This window comes from Metarhizium acridum (genome assembly GCF_019434415.1).
Source record: "Metarhizium acridum strain ARSEF 324 chromosome Unknown scaffold_573, whole genome shotgun sequence".
Taxonomy (NCBI): domain Eukaryota; kingdom Fungi; phylum Ascomycota; class Sordariomycetes; order Hypocreales; family Clavicipitaceae; genus Metarhizium; species Metarhizium acridum.
The window spans coordinates 398,049-416,767 of NW_027094043.1; the positions used below are offsets into that span (position 1 = coordinate 398,049).

An 18,719-nucleotide genomic window follows, 5' to 3' on the forward strand; every position below is an offset into this window, starting at 1 on the left:
ACTAGGAAACGCTGCAGGATTCCTGAATCTTTAATTGACGAAAGGGGTCGGATGCTGCAATGGTAATTGAAGCAGTAGCAGCGACGAGGGCGGAATGTGGCGCGCCAAATGGGAGGGAGTTGAGGCCACATTCACTAGAAGGAACCGCAGACCCCCATGTCGGCGAAAAGATTTTCCGCCTTGGCCGAATTCATTTTTGGGGCAAACCCGTGTGCCAGTCCATAACATTCAAACATTTATTTTCACAATAAGGACACATATTTCGCCATCAGAGTTAACAATTTTGGTGAGACTAAATAAATGAGGCTTTGCCAACTAGCCTTTACATGGCTATTGTCTGGTCCCACGGCATCTACATCAACGCCACCAAAATAATAATAAAACCCAATTCCTTTCACAAGTCTGCTGGCAAGCCCGCTTGTATATGTATAATTCAAAATAGTGAAGTACAAGACAACACAAGGAAGAAGTGGGGGTAGAATCGGAACAGAATAATGAGTTGAAGTAGATTAAAGTGGAAGAAACAGTTGAAACTCTGCCAACAGGGCCAGGCACGCATCGCGGCCAGCCGCTAACCCGCAGCTTGCAGATTTTGACGGTTAATGAGAAATAATAGTAACAGGCACCATGACCATCTGAGATGACGCTTCATCTTTTGCTCCGCTCCCAATGCGCGCCTTTAAGAGAGAGAAATTACCAAGTTGTCGGGCCGCAGACCCGTAGGGTGAAAGGATAACCGGCTGTTTCTCCATAAAAAGCAAAGCTATTGCAATTCCGTGTTTTTTGTTTCCCCATTCCAACGTTTTTCCTTTTTCAATTCGGAGTCCTTTTGGCTGTGATGGGATGAGTCTGGTCGAAGGGATAATATTCCGCTCAAGAAACAGGCAGTTTCCCATTGTTATCAAAACAAAAGCCTAGCCGGTGTAGGGGGTCATCCTCCTATCCAGCTATGGCCGATTATATATGATTAGACAGTAATACATCTACATCAGGGAAGGAATGATCTGATACCAAAACGCCAGCCGCTATGATTCCAATATTGCAAACCGCGGTGCTTTCTCGATGATGACAGTGGTGATGAAGGGTGAGCTAGAAGAAACGAACAGTTTTAGGAAAATTGGCATCTCAAAGAGTGACATCAAGGACCAGGCTGACGTCTGCAACGTTGGGGCCAGCCAAGTCCTCAAGAACAGGGATAAGATCTAATAATTCGTTGTCATGAGCATCGGAGAACCAACTGCTGATTGGGACAGCATGCTGTGGGTGAAATATATAGGAGGTTGGCGAGTTGTCGATGATGATGGTGTCTTTAAGGTCTCGCCCAATTTGTGACAAGTCTTTCACGTAGTTGCCTTGATGGTTGTAGCAGCTCTCTCGGAACAATCGGTGATGGACCACCTTGTGAATATCCAGCTGATCCAATAGAGGGTCGCCGTACTATCGGGGGGGTTAGTCTTATCCTGTTCACGAAACGGCATTCCATCGATGGCAAACCCATTAAAACGTACCTTAGAGACAGACGCCGTGAAGACTACGACTTCGTAAAGCTCACCCACTCTCTTCATGAATTCATCTACGCCAGGTCGCTTGATAACGTAAACATTATGGTAATTGCCTTCAATTTCCACAGGTATTGTGAAGTCCGCTTGGTGAAGAATCTGAGAGGGCAGGAAAATTAGTAATGGTTGGTGATTTTGTACTCGGTAAATTGTGCTTACTTTGAATGAACTGTGAACAAGAGTCTCATCTAGGTCCAAAACAAGGCACTTCCGGCCTTGGTGCTCTGCTGCAATTGGAGGTAGAAGCCAGGATTGTGGCTCAGGAGCAGAGGCTCCAGTCTCCGCTACGGGAACGGTGGAGACAGCTGCAGGTCCGGAAGCTGCGGGAGGTGGTGGTATCGTTCGCGGTTGCGAGTCCTCTGAATCCTCCAAAACTGGCGTCTCTTCAGTCTCCTCTTTCCCCTCGTCTTGCATTTCCACGTCGCCAGCATTGGTTGCCTCGGCCATATCTGGGGACTCCGCATCCTCATCCGGCGATCGAGGCGGGTAATCCACAGTTACAGCAGGGGGCACAGGTTGTTTCGATTCGTTCTTTGCTTGCTCGGGGCTTGATTGGGGCTCCTGTGTGCTGCTTGAGGGTTGGTTTTCGGTTTCATCGAGAGAAGGAACGCTCTGGCTAGGTTCCTTTTCGTTCAGTGGCTTTCCGGGTTGCTGCTCCTGAGCAGCATGCGGTCTCGACTTTGCAGTAGCTGGCCGCGGGGAAAGCTTTTCGACTTTCTGAACATTCACGCTTTCGTCTTCTTCCAGTGTATTGGCGGTGTCAGGAACGCCACAACAACCCAATAACGATAAGAGCCCTCCATTCTTCTTTCGTCTGCGTTTCTGCTCGCTAGTAGACGGTGAGCTCGGTTGGAAGCTGCCGGGATTGTGCCCACGCTCGCTACCGCCACCAGTTCGATTTGTTGAAGCACTACCATTTCTTTGCCTCCCAGGCACACTGCCTCGTGACTCTTTAGACCGGCCATCAATACTACTTCTTTGATCGGTAACAGTCGCACCACTCAGGCCAGTGGAAGCGGTCGAGGACTGGTTTCGTTGTTGCGATGAGGATCTCGAAGGCACCTTCAACAGGCCACGACCACTCTTGGACGTTCCCCCTTCATCGGGCGACAACTGGTTGCCGTCATTTCCCATGTCGAATGCGGAGAAGCCTCCTGGCTTGAATGATGGTTCCTTCGATATATCACAGCAACCGTCTTCACAGTGCTATAGTGATATAGAAGATACGTAGGTTAGCGATACTTGTTTGCCAATAGTTTAAAATAAGAGCAGAGGGGGGCATATGTTTTGCTAGAAGGGGGTCGCAAGGTGCCACAAGTTGAGAGATTTCAATTCTCTTAGTGAACTTCGAAGCTGCTTTCTGCGGCATTGCTTCAGGGACTCCATGCCATTGCCCATAGCACCAATCGGCCCTCCAGTGATGAGAAATGTATGTTTGTATATTTGAAGCTTTGGGAAAATCTGCGCTTGAAATCGCGCGCAGAACATGAAGCCTACTGGGAAAACTCACATCGGTCCCTCCTCCTCTTAACCCGGAGCCTATTGACCAACCGCGGGTTGCGCAACCGCTGCAAGACTGACACAGAATAGTCAGCCCTCGAAGCGGGCAATGCACAACTGGTTGGCCGACGTCTCGAGTGTCCAGGAAAGAAGCTGTTGACGATGGTCGAGGCGCAAAATTAGGGAGTCGCCCAGGCGTCGGAGTCGGGGCTGGCACCTTGTGAGGTTGGGCTGGGTGGGTAGAACGGCTAGGGCGCTGCCTACATTAGCCAAAGGGCCGCAAACGGCAAGAATTGAGGCGACGCAGATGGAGACGCGAAGATATAGAAATCGCGATGATCTGTAGTAGGAACGCTGAGGGTGAACAAAGAAAGACGCGGAGGCGACGTATCGGAGCTGAAGAGCCGTGCAGCACAAGCGAAATGACAGTCTTTAACCTCTGGGATGGGCGGCTGGGCGAGAGCGGCGAGAGCCTATTCAAAAGCTGGAGCGGGCGAAGTGGGCGAGTGGACGGGGACGGCTAGAGGCACCGGTTGGCCCAGCCAATTTCAGCCAAACAGAGCCCTCGAGAGCACACACAGCACGCGCGCGCAGGGACTGGCACCGGGTCACCAAGCACCAGGCATGGTTGGATACTGGATGGATGGAGCGAGCGGGCGGGCGGGCGAGGTGCAGAGTCAATCAATGTCAATGATCCAAGGTCCAAGGTCCAAGGTCCAAGGTCCAAGGTCAATGTGCAGACAAGCAGACGACAGTGCAGACACATTGGGGACATCAGGAGCCAGGAGCGTGCAAGGACACGGCTGGGGGCGCGGCGGAGGGGCGCTGAGGTGTGAGTGGGGTTCAATGTTCTCCGTGAGATGAACCAACAGGGGGCTGGAGGTAGGGTATGATCTGTAGCAGTGCGGGGTGCAACTTTTTCGCACGTGTTGCTGGCTTGTGTAGCCCCGAGACCACACGGTGCATCCTGCGCAGTCATGAACCGTGCCCGGTTATCCTCGTAAGTTCCTGGACTGTTTCTCCTGCCTCTCCCACGCCCTAATCATCTCTAGTGAGTTGAAGGCGGGTAGCCGCCAAGCTCCCTCATCTTAACAATGGGCCTCGATGAAGCCAGGAACTTAAGAACAAGACCCATGCCACCAAATATTTGGCGTTGATCTAGGCCCCAATTGCTCTGTAATCACGCTTGCCGTGCTGGCTAGCACCCAATCCAATACCGCGTTCTATTACGGCGCTTTGCACGCTCTGCAAAGTGGCGCGCTGTCCTTGCCAGCCAAAGAACTCTATCTAGACGTCGTCGGGTACAGCAAAAACCAAGGACGTCAAATGTGCGTGCACCGTGCACTTGGCCTGGAGAGTTGTCAACTGTTGTCACGGCACCTGGGCACCAGACCCTTGTTGACCCAAGCCTCCGAGTTTCTACTCCGTACTGCTAGTAGTTCATCTGCTGTTACTCCGTATTGTACGGAGTACTTGCTGTCACCTGCTGTCACCTGCTGTCACTTGGGTGCAGTACGGATGGGGCACTTATGACAGACACGATGACTTTTGTACTAAAATTGACGAGGAATTCGGTGCTTCCAGCATGGCGGTCAGGTGTTGGAGACAGAGACCGAGAGGGTCATGGTGAATGCTAGTACTAATCTCACTGTCACCCTACTTTACATAGCATGACCTCTGTGGGTATTCATTGATCTGCGTGTTATGGACGAAGCAGGGATATCTGCGTCCGGATTGTGTGCAATGCAACTCTAGATCATCCCATCAACCGTCAGGGCCTGGGGGGTTTCCCCTTCAGTGCACGCACTCCCGTATTATTTGCATTCGTCTCTTCTCGAGATTCTCATCAGTACAATACCTAAGTTAGGTCATCATCGCCGTGTTCTGTAGACTCGGACCTCCTTCCCTGTTCCATGTTCCTGTTCCTCTCCAGTTTTTTCTCTCCGGTCGGCCATCACAATATGTATCTCCTCCCTGACTGGTCGCGCCCACGACTGCACATATGCACATCGTGTACATGCTCATGGACAGTGCCTTAAGTCAAGTCCGTCTACAGTAGGCAGAAGAATGGTTCGTTAACTGCCCTGGTACGGAGTACTGCCTGGTATCTAGCCGCCTATTGCGCCCCCCTCCCCCTATTGCTGCTCTCTACCTACGGAGTTGGATGCCAACCAAGAGTGTTAACCCATCCACTCAAGGCATACCGCCTTGCACCCTGCTTTTTCATTGGATCTGTTGGCGCCCGTCTGTGTTCAGCCAGTGCGAGGTGATCTGGCGCCATGCTCATGCATCCTGCCTGTGCCTGGCACGCCACCCGGTCGAAGCCTCAACCTGGCAGCCTGTCCGCCGTTGCAATCTGCAACGAAATATTGCCCTTTAAGCTGGGCGCACTCACACTCACAAAGTACGAAGTAGCACTACTATTGCCGGGAGAAGCTTCCCACCGGAAGCTTACCCCATTCCCCGGTGAGCGGTCCGTTTTGGCTGGCGTGGTGACTTGGAGATTTTGCATGAGAAAAAGCGAGGCTACCCTACATGGCTTTTTGCCCGATCCGCGATTCACCCTGATAAGGTCTGGTTGTTGTGTGCTGGAAGTGGATATGACCGCATTAGTTGGATATATTAATGTCTACCTCTGCCACCTGCGTTGACGACTCGCTCTTTTTTTTTTTTTCCCCGGCTAGGGGGGGTTGTTGAACGACCATTGAGCTAAGCTGGAACCATCATACATTCTGCGGTACTGGGCACCCTTCTATTCTCATGCTTCTGACGCATGCCTCGCAAATGGTTATTGCAAACTAACTAATATTACCTGTCCCAGCGTAAAACATCTCCACAGGCCAATCCACGCATGCAGGCAAAAGGAAGTGCTCTATACGGAGTAGTCCTTTGACATTCCTACCCTGGTACGTATGTACTCGCGTCAGCTACCTGGTCGTAGGATACTGGCAACACTGGCTGCGACTACTTGTCAATTGGCAGCATTACTCGATTCGTCCACCAGGCACGTGGCCTTGCCAGCCTGAGCAGCTTGTCCAGTAAAGAGCCGCGAGCTGGTGCCCCAGTGCTGGCTGCCGCCCCCAGTCCAAGTAACATATCCTGGGCTCCACTCCGGCGGCCCTACAGCTCAGGCTCTCAACCCAGTGCTCCAGCCAGTACGGAGCACATGAGTACATGGTACCATGCAAGTGCCAACTGCCTCGGATATGTCAACTGGTACGTCAAACGCCTGCCTTCACATGCTGAAGTGCTGAATGCATTTTGGCTGTCAACGACACTCCATAATGCGCCACCATGGAGATTCCATAACGTCAACTGAAACTTGACGCTTGACGGCCTACTCTCTTATCACCGCAAAGGCAATCGAGTCAATCGACCAGCTGTTTGTTGGCCTTATTCGCCTCACTTTCTAACCGTGACCTCCGTTCCCCGCAGCTGGACTTCATGACTACTCCTGTAAACTTGTTCATTCGCGCGCGCAGCGGTTTCCGGCATCTCGTTGCGAGCGTTGAACCTCACTATGGCCGCTCAATCCAACCTTAGACGGACGGCCGCCGAGGACGCCTTGGCCGCCTTCATCGACAAATGGACATCGGCTGCACGATCGAGGTTTCGCGCAACCTCACGAGTCACTCGAATCCTCGCTACTCTTGCCCTCACTCTCACTATAGTTCTCGGAGGCGAGGGCTACCGGCGACGATGGAAGCGACAACATCAAGAGCGAGAGCAGGGCCGCAAGTTGGTCCGGACAAATTCGTGGCTTCACAACGATGACGGCTCCCGAACAATCTACGTACCCTACAAAAATGGAACTTCCAAGGTCACCATCAACACTACGAAACCCCTGACATTTGAAGCACACCGTCGCCTGTTTTTAAATCCACCGCGGGTATCTGGCCTAGGTGACGGTACGGTTCCTTCGGCACAGACGAAGCCCGGCCTGAACCTGGCCTTTTTGCACCAATTTCTGAGCCTTCTGAGCATCGTGATCCCACGGTGGTCAAGTAAGGAGGCAGGTCTGTTGCTCAGCCATGGTATATTCCTGATGCTTCGAACATATCTGTCGCTCGTTGTCGCACGGCTGGATGGTGAGCTGGTCCGCGACTTGGTGGCTGGAAATGGAAAGGCCTTCCTTTGGGGCATTGTGAAAGTAAGTTCCACCCATTTGATGTGCCTCATTGACCCATATTCTCCCCAGTGCTGTACTTACCACGCACTTTCACAGTGGTGCGGCTTAGGCGGCTTTGCGTCATATACCAATGCCATGATCAAATTTTTGGAATCGAAAGTGTCCATTGCATTCCGCACCCGCCTCACCCGATACATTCACGATCTATACTTGAACGAGAACCTGAACTACTACAAGCTTCACAACTTGGATGGCGGTGTGGGCCACGGGGCGGATCAGTTTATCACGCAAGATTTAACGCTGTTCTGTGCAGCGGCCGCTAACTTATACTCTTCTCTCGGAAAGCCGCTCGTGGACTTATGCGTCTTTAGCTTCCAGCTTTATCGTTCCCTCGGCCCGCTAGCCCTCTCAGGCTTGATGAGCAACTATTTTCTGACGGCTAGCATTCTTCGCAGACTCTCCCCTCCATTTGGAAAACTCAAGGCCGTTGAAGGACGCAAGGAAGGCGACTTCCGAAGTCTTCACGCAAGGTTGATCGCTAATGCTGAGGAGGTTGCCTTTTATGGCGGTGCTGACATTGAGAAGACATTTTTGAACAAGGAATACAAATCGTTAAAGAGCTGGATGGAGGGTATCTACATGCTCAAGATTCGCTACAATATCTTGGAAGACTTTATTCTGAAATACAGCTGGAGTGCCTACGGCTATCTGCTCGCCTCATTACCCGTATTCCTCCCAGCCTGGGGTGGGATTGGTGGTGCTGCTGAAATGGTTGACAATTTTGAGAAGGGTGGCCGGGAGCGTAACCGAATGAAGGACTTCATCACCAACAAGAGACTCATGCTGTCCCTGGCTGATGCTGGTGGCAGGATGATGTACTCTATCAAGGATTTATCAGAACTTGCCGGATACACTAGCCGAGTGTACACGCTCATTTCTACTCTTCATCGAGTGCATGCAAATGCGTATTACCTTCGCAGCGGACAAAACGAGCTCTACTCGCTATCAGATGTGCAAGGAACGATTCAAAAGGGTTTCGATGGCGTCCGATTTGAGCAAGTGCCCATTGTCGCCCCTGGCTTGTGGCCACAGGGAGGAGACGAGCTGCTGGACTCATTGTCGATGATTGTTCGTGCCGGCGAGCATCTCCTGGTAAGTAAATACATATTTTTGATTTTGGCTCATGTGTCTCTGCGATATTGGACGGCTAGCATTTGAGCCCGAAGCTTATGTTCGATTTTGTAGATATCTGGTCCAAATGGTGTTGGGAAGACCGCTATCAGCCGTATTTTGGCAGGATTGTGGCCAGTATACCGGGGCTTGGTTAGTCGTCCGAAGAACATTGGAGAAGATGGAATCATGTTCTTGCCTCAGCGGCCGTATCTCAGCCCCGGAACGTTACGTGACCAAGTCATTTACCCCGATGGCCACGTCGACATGAGAGAAAAGCGCAAGTCGGAAGTGGAACTGCAACGGATCCTGGAAGAAGCGAAGCTGGGCTATCTCCCTGACCGTGAGGGTGGCTGGGACACACGAAAGGAGTGGAAGGATGTGCTCAGCGGGGGCGAAAAGCAGAGGATGCAATTTGCCAGACTGCTGTATCACGAGCCTCAATATGCCATTATTGATGAGGGTACCAGTGCGGTATCCAGTGATGTGGAAGGTCTCTTGTATGAGACGTGCAAAGAAAAGGGCATCAGTAAGCCTGAAAAACGCCCCCTATGTATAATCGGACAAGTCAAGCTAACCCTCTTCCTCCACACAGCCCTTATAACGATATCAACCCGAGCCTCACTCAAGAGATACCACACATTCAACCTGATATTGGGCATGGGCGACAACGGCGATGAATGGGAGTCTGAGCGAATCGGCACGGAACGTGAGAAGATGCAAGTTGAAAAGGAGGTACAGGAGCTTCGCGAGCGTTTGGCTGAGGTTGATGAATTGAAGAAGCGACGCGATGAGATTGAGCTGGAGCTTGCCTCGGTGTGGACGGACAAAGGAGACTCTCTGGTCGCTCCTGAATACACACAAGAAGGGGAAGAAGCGGAGCTGCATGGGATTGACCTGGAGCAAGAGCAGGAGAATGTCACCGAAGATGGTGAAGAGGACAAATTCGAAGAGACAGAGGAGCGACTCGATGCTGTGGCTGCATAGAGATGTATCACAGCATGCCTGAGCATAGATGTGGCTGGGAGGGCTTAGACTGTGTATACTGAAAAAACAAAAAAATTAACACGTCATGTGTAAAAATAAGGCATGGGATTACTTTTAGTAAGCTCGTCTTTTGAGAAGACGAGACGTTAAGATGGACCAAAAAGATTCAATGTTCCAGATAAATCAGGGAGCATCCGGCAGTCCACCATGTCTAGATTCTCCTGCGACTCCTCCCTTTTTTCTTTTCAAGTTTTTGTCCGAGCCACCTTGTTCTCCAAACCCGCCCTTCGGGCTACAGCACGTGGTTACAATTAAATACATTCTTATGGACGGCCCGAACACGATAGCAAGGAAACGCGACATTCCTGTGCGCTTCTCCTTGTGTCAAGAGGGGAGGTTGGGGGCCAAAGGGCAGAAGATGGGACATCCGGAGCCGCATCTGGTCAGTAGATTGAATCATAGACTGAAGGTCATAGATGGCCAATGGCGACGAAACGCATCAAGTCCTTTGGTCGCTGGGAAAATGTATACACATATCATGAATAACCTTGCTCATGTTTCCCAGCGCACAAAAGAAGCAATGCGAAGAAGAAGCACGCCGCCTGGGCGACATCAACTTCCAGCGTGGCAGCCCCAATGCTGCAGATGTCTTTTTTCTTGGCCGTGAGAGTACGCGCGTACAACGGTTCTTCTTTTTGCATCGACATCTTTGGCCGTCTTGAATGGTGCCAACAAGCCATGTGGGAATCCTGCAGTGTCCCTCCGGTCGGGGTTGCGCTCACTCGGGGAGTTGGGAATGGACAGTCCATAATGTCTCGTGTGCAGAGGATAGTACCTGCTTTTGTCCCCTTGCTTTCCTTCATTTGTTGTACTTTTTCGCATCTACCCTTTGAGGTTTCACCACAATGTCTCTGGTCTCAATCCGCCGCGAACGAAATATTGCTCCGACTATGAGAAGAGATGGCGGGGCAATGACAGGATAGCTGGTGCCGTTGCTGAGATCTAGTATTGTGTTTCCTGGTGTCGCATTCTGTATTTCTGTGTAGTTTTATTCTATTTCACTTGGTTCTGTCCTCCCCTTTGTTCCTCTCCGTATGCTGCGTTTAGTTTTCTTCTAGCTTTTGTAAGTAGTATCGGCACCCGGGGAAATCATCAACATTCTATCGGGAGCCTTGCATCCTCTTGTTTCTGTGCGAGAAACTTTAACAAGCAAATATTTCCGAGCCCTCCTCACCTGAAAAATCATGAGCCGAAAAATGGATGACAAGAGCCACATGATGGCAATGGCCCATGAGCCATTCTCCCGTTCATCAATGGCCTCGCTGCCGAAAATGCCACCGTTGGTACAAGGTCAGATTGTGACGGAATACAACGATGCCGTCTACAACCCCGGAGCTATTCCCAAGACACCCCTCAGAGTTCCTCAAAGGTATTCTCGACGAAGCGTTATACTACCACCCCAGTTGGGTTCATATGTGCCATCTTCGTCCGCCAGCACAGTCACCATTACCAGTACCGGACACTTGTCCCCGCCTCTCACGCCAGAGTCGACGATCGCAGAGCTAAAAGAGGATATGAGCACGCCTGAAGAGACCGGGGAACCACACGAGAAACACTGGTTTGCACAAAGGAAACGATCTCGACGATTCTTGGCCATTGTGGGCGTTGTCACGCTTGTCACCATGGCGGCATTGGCAGTGGGCCTATCTTTGGGGCTTAGAAATAAGTAAGTCTAAAGTGAACAAGTCCATATATTCATGATATATGTATTCTGCGCTCTTCCCTCGGTTTAAGAAGGAGAGCTAACACACTGGCTCAGAGTATCTACCCGAGGCAGTCAAGTAAAGGACGACGGCGACGATTCTGGTCCTCCGCTCCCGGTGGGCGCATTTTCTTTCCAGACGTCTCTTCAGAACATTGATGCCAATTGCACGTCTAAAAGTACAACCTGGGGATGCAATCCTATGACACAAGACGGTCCGGTCATCTTCCACTGGAACATAACACAAATCAACTCGTACACCTACACCATCGCATCTACCGAGAACTCCTTTGGTCCCAGTTTTGCCAACATCAGTACGAAGGTCCGCGACTATCGCAAGCCCACAGAACGACTCGAGTTCTCGTTTCTGATGAACAAGACTGTCACACCGTCCGACGCTGGTTCTCCGACCAACCGTGTTGCGAGATGCACTTATAAAAACGTCAGATTCGAGACTACGCTGTATACCAGGAAACGAGGCACTGCGGCCGTCGACCCTCCCAAGAATCACGTCAAGTATGCGGCATGGCCGGGGGACGTGGAGATTGTTCAGTTCTTCAACTCAACAATTGGCCAAGCCGCTTGTCAAGATGACATGCGCCAAGCAGTTGCAGATGTCACCATCGGCCTGGGCGCTTGTCGATGTCGGTACTCGAACATGATGGATAGCTAGTAGTAGCCGTGGAACTAGGATAAGAACCTAGCACCGGGTTTTTGCGTTTTTGCACATGCACAATTTTTTGTTCATACTGTTGATACGTGGGGCATTTGTTGAATTTCATGTAATGGGACTTGGCTATCTACTCGGGTTGATGCGCACTTGAATTGCGATGGAGCGTGCGGATTAAAAGAAAAAAATGGGTGAGACGATATTTTCATACCAGCGTGAGTCGCTATTCACGGCATATTATACTAGTAACGATAATAAACATGTACAAGATGGGCTGTATGGGACCACTCAGGTTTTTTGCATCATCGGCGTTGATGGGATAATAATGATGTGTAGATTTTTGACGGTTGACCTGGGGCCTGTTGCCGTTTAACCGTGTGGGCCTTCCGGAGCACCTTGTAAGTGAATATCAGGCTAAATGCTGAGCGGCTCGAGTCGTCATCAATTCATGCTGCGGTGAAACGCAGAAAGGGCAGAGTATATAACTGATTGGTAGCAAGGTAGTAGATACACCTAGGCCCTGGCACGTTGAATAATACTTTGACCTCTTTCTCATTCACTTCCCCGCTGCCTTCGAGTACGTTGAGTCTCTTGCGATGGGCAACGCAACGGGGACTGGCCGTGATTCCAAAGACCTCTCGACCCAGCGTGATGATGCAGAATCTCGAAAGCACCGACTTTGATCTTGACCAAGCTGACTTGGATCGCATCGCAAAAATGAATCTCAATTTGAGATTTAACCAGCCTACAAATGTAGGCCGTCACTTATGTATATAGTGAACCAGATTCTGAGCAAGGACTAACTTTGGTGCCCTAGTTTCTCAAGCGACAAGTTGTGGATATTTGGGTAGAAAGCTGTACGTTGTACCGTCTTAGCCAAAGAGAACCAGAATAGTACTCGGTTTACTCCGTACTCGAGAGTCCAAGCCTATCAACACTGTGGTCTACACATGTGACGAGAAGGTAGAGATTCAGACCATGAATAAACTACCACAAAATAACCATATCGTATGTCCGTCGGCATCATCTAGCTCAACAGAATTGGGATGCACTTTGCCATGTATGTACAAACTGCCTCCCAATACCTACCTTGAACCATATCAAACAATTGGTGTCGTTGTGTACGCTATCGTGAAAAAAAAAAAAAAAAAGAAAAAAAGAAAAAAACCGGAAACGCCTTGCTTATTACCCTGCTTTACTTTGCGGAAACATTTTAGACTCATACTCGAACAAAAGCTACGATTTAAATGTTAGCCGTATATCCAAATATCTCTCACTCTCTCTCACAAAAATAAAAAAAAAAAAAAAATAAAAAAGAAAGAAGAAGAAGAAGAAGAAGAAGAGGAGGAGGAGGAGGAGGAGAGAGAGAGAGACTTACTAGCATCGATCTGGCTGACTTGTGGCAAAGCCAATCGGACCTTGTTTCTGTATAGAGCTGGTCCCCGGAGCTGAAGCGGATTCCCTTCAAAATAGACAGTGGTCAGATTTTTCTTGTCCTTTAACACCTTTTCTACCTCCACAAAGTCCCCGATCTGGTTGTAGCTGGCCCAGACTTCTTCAAGCCTGGTCAACCCTTCCAGGCCTTTGAGACTGCGAATTTGGTTGTTGGAGATGTCTAGTATGGTTAAATTGGTGCTTCCTTCAATACCCTCCAACGACTCTAAAGCGTTGTGTGCAATGTAGAGCTCTTCAAGCTGAGGCACCTCCTTTAGTGGTGATAGGTCTCTGATTCTGTTTGACTGAATGCTGAGAAGACGAAGGCTCGGCAGGCCACCCAGACCAGTAAGCTCGGTGATTTTATTTTTAGCCACCCACAGCTCCTCTAAATTTTGGAGATTATCGAGGTTTCTCATCTCACGAATGCGGTTTGATCCAAGCTCTAGAGATTTAAGTTTCTGTAACGTATCAAGTCCCTCAATTTTGCTGATCTTGTTGGCGACAAGAAATAATTCCTTGAGCTCCGTCAGGTGGCTGATATTCTTGATGTGCTTGATTTTGTTAAAGCTCAAGTCCAGACAGACGAGATTTTTAAGTTCGTCCATGCCACGCATATGCGAAATCAGGTTGTCATAGAGATCCAAGTCTTTCAATGTGCCCGCAAGGGGGGCCAGACCTTCGATTTCTTGTATACTATTTTGCCGAAGGCATATGCGGGCGACGTTTTTGAAACGCTCGAGTCGAAGGGAAGGGATAGATCTGATACGGGAATGAGAACACATGATTTCCTCGCTGTCGGAGCTCTCACTTTCGAGTAGATCTATTTGAAAGCATACGTTAATTTACAACTCCAATATTCGGTTCGGCAGCACATATACCTTCGTCAGCTCTAATCTCTTCTCCAGGTAGGACATTGCTGTCATCGGAGTACTCAGGATCGGAGAGCGCCTCGGGGTTGGACAGCAGAGCGGATTTGGAGATTCGGAGCTTCCCATCCCAGCCTTTGCTGTTTCTCATGCCCGGACTTGCATCTCCTTCTTCGCGTGGCGCCACGCGATCATCTTGAATGTCAATGTGATGAGGGTGGTCGGTCTCTTTGTCTGGCGCAGATGACATGGCAAAGGGCGGGGGCAGAAGCGTCTCGATGGCGATGGGGAGGAGGGCTTTACTGGATTGAAGGTAGGCACGCAGCTTGTGCGATGTTCCGCAGGTTTTAAGCAGTTCAGCTGCAGCCCAAAGAAGAGGATGCCAATGAATGGAAGTGAGAAGAGATGAATGTTAGAAAGCTGTCACAGGCGGTGGATCGGACGGTGTTTTGAACGATCCTGACTCCTGAGGGTTAACAGTCGAGTAGTCACTCTGAGTGTTAGTTGCAGGCCTAGGTACCTAGCAAGTGCCTACCCGTTGGCAACTAAGTGGGCTAGCCACTTAAGTGGCTCGTCCACTTAAGTTAGTCGCTGACGGGTAGTTGTCTTCAATGTCAGCGCTTGACCCCACCACAAGTCTGCCGTAGTGGTGACATCAGGCCTCAAGGCGGGGCATCCCACCACTCACATGCACCTCCAAAACAATCGATGGACTACGTTTTAATGTCAAGTCTGGTTGAACTTTGTACTCCGTACTCCATACCGTATTGGAGATTGGCCCTCCCCTCCAAGGTGGCTGTTTTTGCCTCAACCTACGGTCTGCTTTCAGACTCGACAACCCCAAATTACATCCAGACTTTCTGCGAGGGCTTTTGTTCTGGCAATTTCACTCGCTGAGATGCCGCAAACCTAGCCCTGTGGCATGGCGATGCTTTGGTCTCGAGGTCTGCCTCTCACAAGAGACCTACAGGTTTTGAGATGGATGCGAAACAAACAGGAGAGGCCAATTATACAGCCCCAAACCTGGCATGGTTTACAGACTAGAAGGTTACATGTTGCTCCTATCCTCCTGCCACCAGCCATCTTCACCGGGCTCCTTGTTGCTTTGTGGTGTTGGAAATGTGCCATGCTCGTTATGTTGCAAAACACTATTATCTACAATCCATATCTTCCGCCAAATGCGAGGAAAATGAAGATATCCGATTATGCTCGATACTGTCGTGCTATTCAATGGCGGGAAGAGAGAATACGATCCCTGGATGGCACAGAGATTTCTCTCTGTGTAAGCAATGGGGGCGGTTCTAGTGGTACTCGGGCAAAAGTAACAATAGGTAACTGCCTCAAGATACCGGTATACATTTTGTACTTTCAAGGTTTGATCCCCTCAAAATTTCACCCCAGAAATAAGGGAAGCCGGGCTCCTGACGAGCGATACAGGCAATGCGTCGTCCCTCCCTCCACGGTTACCAGACATTTCATCGGTTCTGACCCGCCTTCAACTGGAAGACGACAGGTTCTGTTACACCTTAATAGGTGTAAGCTACCGGGGGTATTGGACATCGCATGATCGGCCCTCTGAAACAGGCATCAATAAGGATACCGAAGCAGCCTTGCGCTGGATGTCTGATCAGTATTTCCACAGGTCACAGGAAGGCGAGCAACCAACACCCATCGTCATTCTTTGGGGCCAGAGTGTAGGTTGTGGTTTTGCAACAAACCTGGCAGCCTTGGTGTCTTCGTCTACTTCTCCGATTCATTTGCCAATCAACGCCCTTGTTCTTGAGACACCATTTACAAATACACGCGATATGCTTTCAGCTCTATACCCACAGAAGTGGTTGCCATACAAACACCTGTGGCCTTTCCTTAGGAGCCACTTGGACAGTTGGAAGAACCTCGAGGTGATTGGAAGGGAATGTGCTGGGACACGTCCGCCTGAAATATACATTATCGAAGCAGGAAAAGACGAACTAGTGCCTCCAGACCATGGAAAAAGGCTTCAAAGGCAATGTGAGAACGTGGGCCTCCCAGTACAACGTCATACAGTTCATTCAGTTCTTCACAATGATGTGATGGTTCGCCCACAAGGTAGAGAAGCCGTTGCAGGATCCATCTTGTCAGCGGCGCGGAAGGCAATAGAAACAAGAAATGAGGAAACGAACTCCATAAGATAGGAGAATCAGAGAAGTCAGTACTACATCCTATTCCGACGGAGGAACATATGCTTTCTTCTTCTGCTTTTTTCCCCTCCCGAGTAAAATACTCATCATCGTCCAGCTGCCTGCACCTCCAACAAACACCACTGGATTCTTCGGGGCGACCAATAAGTTGCTTCACCCAGTCCAGTACGACAACCAACGCTTCCGCAGTGGAGACACGACCGACCATTCAAGGCACTCAGGGATGATCGACCCAGCCAGCTCGCCAGGAACAAGGCTAAGCAATCTCCCATGGCACCAACAAAAAAGCACGGTACTATCCATGTGCAAAGACAAAGACGGAAGCCCGTTCACTTCTCCAGGTGTGGTGACGATCTGCTTAGAGCTTCAATATCTCGGAGCTACAGAGACTGCCAGCAAGGTCAAAGGGCTTCCAAAGTGGCATCAATTGATGAATATAGGGACTTGCAGTGCCTCTTATGCACATCTCTCTGATCCTTTGACATTAAATATTGGTCGATTATATCCGACGAGGTGCAGACTGACTATCGTTTAAGAACGGTGCATTGAGGAGAGTTGCCTGTGGTGCTCCACTGCCCTCACCTCCCAACTCCCTACCCCGGCCTGACTAGTTTTGGTGCCATGGTTTGTTGGAATATCCCCTTCAGCAAAGGCATCATGTTGAGACCCCGGCCCCTGGAAGCTCCTGGCCATCCTTGCTGTTCTGCTGTCCTTGATGACTCTCAGCTCTGATTTGCGTCTGACTCGGAAACGCTTGGGCCATGGCTTGCTCCAGCACCCTAGCACAGAATCAATTAGTTTCACGTGATATCGCGTAAACGACGCGAACTGAGAGTCACGTCTTGCTCTTACTGGACACGCGTAGGACCTGAGGCTATCACCATGGCCAGAGGGCTTCCTTGCAAGGCGAACCACATCGGGGGACCTAGCCCGCTTGTTAGTGTCTTAGCCATGCAACTGTGATATGGAGTCCGCCGATGCCTGCCGGTTGGTGGTTGCACGGAGCATTCTACTCAAGTATTTAAAGGCCTGGCATTCACCCCGTCTCAAGCAACTAATTTTCTGGGACATCTCGTCAGCGCCTTAGGTAAGTCTTTCTGTGGCTTCGCTGACACCATCAGGCATCGCAAATCGCCATCAGTTTCGCCACGAGTGTTTCCACGTCTTTTTGTAGTCCGCCTTTTATTTCTTTACTCTGCTGTGAATTTTCCTGCTGCTATTGCTGTAGACCTGAGCAAGCGTCAACTGCGGTCTCTTCCTGTGCACTCAACAAACACTACTACAATGTTTAGCAGCAGCAGACGTTTCGAGTCGTCAAGCAAGAGCTTTTCCAAAAGTCATAAGGCGTCAAAATCAAGTTCTTCGTTCAGCCGTGACAGTGGTGTCAGCAAAAAACGTCATGAGTCTCGTCATCGGAGGCCAGCAACGGCTTCCACAGCCACGGCCAGTGATGACACAGTCATGGGCGGGTATGTAGCCCTTCTTCTCCCCTAATTCTTCCCGTCTCCTATTGTTCGTCATGAAGGAAGAAAAGCTGACCGGCGGACACAGAAGTATGTCGTCCGCTATTGTGACGCTGGTCGTCGGATCCGACCAACGACTGTTCGCCGCCCACGATGATGTCCTCTGTTCTAGTCCTTTTTTCAATAATGCTCTACGGAATACATACATGGATCCTGCTGCCAAGAAAATTGCCCTTCCTGACGAAGAGCCAGAGATTTTCAGCTCAGTGTTGGAATACTTGTACAAGGGAGACTATTTCCCACGACTTATGCACAACAAACGGCGCAACTCTTGGGAACTTGAACCTTCTGACTCAGAGCGAGCAGTTGAAAGCACTTTGTATCATCGCGGAGTTGACGGTGACTTACTCAAAGACACTGTGATCTATTGTGCAGCTGAGAAGTACGGACTAGAGGAGCTCAAGAAGCTCGCTCTCCGGAAGCAAGGCTTGCGTAAGCTTTTTCCCCCCTTCAATCTGTTTCATGACTATCCTGTTCCTCTCACGTCATATCTGACCAAAGATGTATAGAATCTGGTATCCAGTGCAGCACCATCTTGGCATCTGCACGGTATGCGTATGCCAACACACCCGACAGCGATTCCAAATTGCGAGCTCACTACTTGGCTCTCATTATTCGCTCTCGTGGTACTTTTAAGCGTAGCGGGACTATGCAACTCGAAATGTATAATGGCGGCACCCAGCTTTTTTTTGACCTGTTTGTTGCCTTGTGCAATCACGTTGATGATATCTCATCTGTGCAGTAAGAAGGAAATCTTACTTCATCGCCTTGTCGGAGACTACACTAACACGGCGTCATTTCAGAGGTACACCGAAATCTGGCCGCCAGATCCAATATTAAAGGGCCCCAGGATCCAGTCTCACGACATCCCGACTCAAACGACGTGATACGTTTCCATTTATTCCAATTTTCACACACACGGAGCCAGTTTGCTAG

At 50.0% G+C, this 18,719-nt stretch overlaps 5 protein-coding genes across 5 annotated transcripts; 3 read left to right on the top strand and 2 right to left on the bottom strand.

Annotated features, from left to right (window-relative positions):
* Positions 1 to 207: 207 nt before the first annotated feature.
* J3458_020415 (uncharacterized protein) lies at positions 208 to 3,719 on the bottom strand. The gene is made up of 4 exons (XM_007815779.2): positions 3,070 to 3,719; positions 1,719 to 2,765; positions 1,509 to 1,658; positions 208 to 1,437 (listed from the first exon to the last, which is right to left on the bottom strand). Exons 2-4 carry the CDS (start codon positions 2,691 to 2,693, stop codon positions 1,126 to 1,128), a joined length of 1,437 nt encoding a protein of 478 aa, XP_007813970.1. The 5' UTR covers positions 2,694 to 2,765; positions 3,070 to 3,719; the 3' UTR covers positions 208 to 1,125.
* A 1,657-nt stretch (positions 3,720 to 5,376) lies between these two features.
* PXA1 (ATP-binding cassette long-chain fatty acid transporter pxa1) lies at positions 5,377 to 9,626 on the top strand. The gene is made up of 4 exons (XM_066122024.1): positions 5,377 to 5,796; positions 5,881 to 8,340; positions 8,434 to 8,887; positions 8,954 to 9,626. Exons 2-4 carry the CDS (start codon positions 6,580 to 6,582, stop codon positions 9,343 to 9,345), a joined length of 2,607 nt encoding a protein of 868 aa, XP_065973014.1. The 5' UTR covers positions 5,377 to 5,796; positions 5,881 to 6,579; the 3' UTR covers positions 9,346 to 9,626.
* Positions 9,627 to 10,418: 792 nt separating this feature from the next.
* Positions 10,419 to 12,911, top strand: J3458_020417 (uncharacterized protein). The gene is made up of 2 exons (XM_007815781.2): positions 10,419 to 11,071; positions 11,165 to 12,911. The coding sequence occupies exons 1-2, from the start codon at positions 10,590 to 10,592 to the stop codon at positions 11,778 to 11,780; spliced, it is 1,098 nt and encodes a 365-aa protein (XP_007813972.2). The 5' UTR covers positions 10,419 to 10,589; the 3' UTR covers positions 11,781 to 12,911.
* On the bottom strand, positions 11,706 to 14,561 carry sds22 (protein phosphatase regulatory subunit Sds22). The gene is made up of 3 exons (XM_007815782.2): positions 14,093 to 14,561; positions 13,156 to 14,034; positions 11,706 to 13,013 (listed from the first exon to the last, which is right to left on the bottom strand). The coding sequence occupies exons 1-3, from the start codon at positions 14,328 to 14,330 to the stop codon at positions 12,997 to 12,999; spliced, it is 1,134 nt and encodes a 377-aa protein (XP_007813973.1). The 5' UTR covers positions 14,331 to 14,561; the 3' UTR covers positions 11,706 to 12,996.
* Positions 14,562 to 17,544: 2,983 nt separating this feature from the next.
* Positions 17,545 to 18,623, top strand: J3458_020419 (uncharacterized protein; the record flags this gene model as incomplete). Its single annotated transcript, XM_007815783.2, has 4 exons — positions 17,545 to 17,729; positions 17,812 to 18,215; positions 18,293 to 18,524; positions 18,587 to 18,623. The coding sequence occupies 4 exons, from the start codon at positions 17,545 to 17,547 to the stop codon at positions 18,621 to 18,623; spliced, it is 858 nt and encodes a 285-aa protein (XP_007813974.2).
* Positions 18,624 to 18,719: the final 96 nt, after the last annotated feature.

What these genes read in the sequence shown, in the direction of transcription:
- PXA1 (XM_066122024.1), top strand. Translation starts at nt 6,580, where the DNA reads ATGGCCGCTCAATCCAACCTTAGACGGACGGCCGCCGAGGACGCCTTG. An exon ending in GTGCCGGCGAGCATCTCCTG is followed by an intron (nt 8,341 to 8,433) that starts GTAAGTAAATAC and finishes TCGATTTTGTAG; the next exon opens with ATATCTGGTCCAAATGGTGT. An exon ending in GTGCAAAGAAAAGGGCATCA is followed by an intron (nt 8,888 to 8,953) that starts GTAAGCCTGAAA and finishes TCCTCCACACAG; the next exon opens with CCCTTATAACGATATCAACC.
- J3458_020415 (XM_007815779.2), bottom strand. Translation starts at nt 2,693, where the DNA reads ATGGGAAATGACGGCAACCAGTTGTCGCCCGATGAAGGGGGAACGTCC. An exon ending in TTGTTCACAGTTCATTCAAA is followed by an intron (nt 1,659 to 1,718) that starts GTAAGCACAATT and finishes CTGCCCTCTCAG; the next exon opens with ATTCTTCACCAAGCGGACTT. An exon ending in TCACGGCGTCTGTCTCTAAG is followed by an intron (nt 1,438 to 1,508) that starts GTACGTTTTAAT and finishes CCCCCCCGATAG; the next exon opens with TACGGCGACCCTCTATTGGA.
- sds22 (XM_007815782.2), bottom strand. Translation starts at nt 14,330, where the DNA reads ATGTCATCTGCGCCAGACAAAGAGACCGACCACCCTCATCACATTGAC. An exon ending in AGAGATTAGAGCTGACGAAG is followed by an intron (nt 14,035 to 14,092) that starts GTATATGTGCTG and finishes GCTTTCAAATAG; the next exon opens with ATCTACTCGAAAGTGAGAGC.
- J3458_020417 (XM_007815781.2), top strand. Translation starts at nt 10,590, where the DNA reads ATGAGCCGAAAAATGGATGACAAGAGCCACATGATGGCAATGGCCCAT. An exon ending in TCTTTGGGGCTTAGAAATAA is followed by an intron (nt 11,072 to 11,164) that starts GTAAGTCTAAAG and finishes ACACTGGCTCAG; the next exon opens with AGTATCTACCCGAGGCAGTC.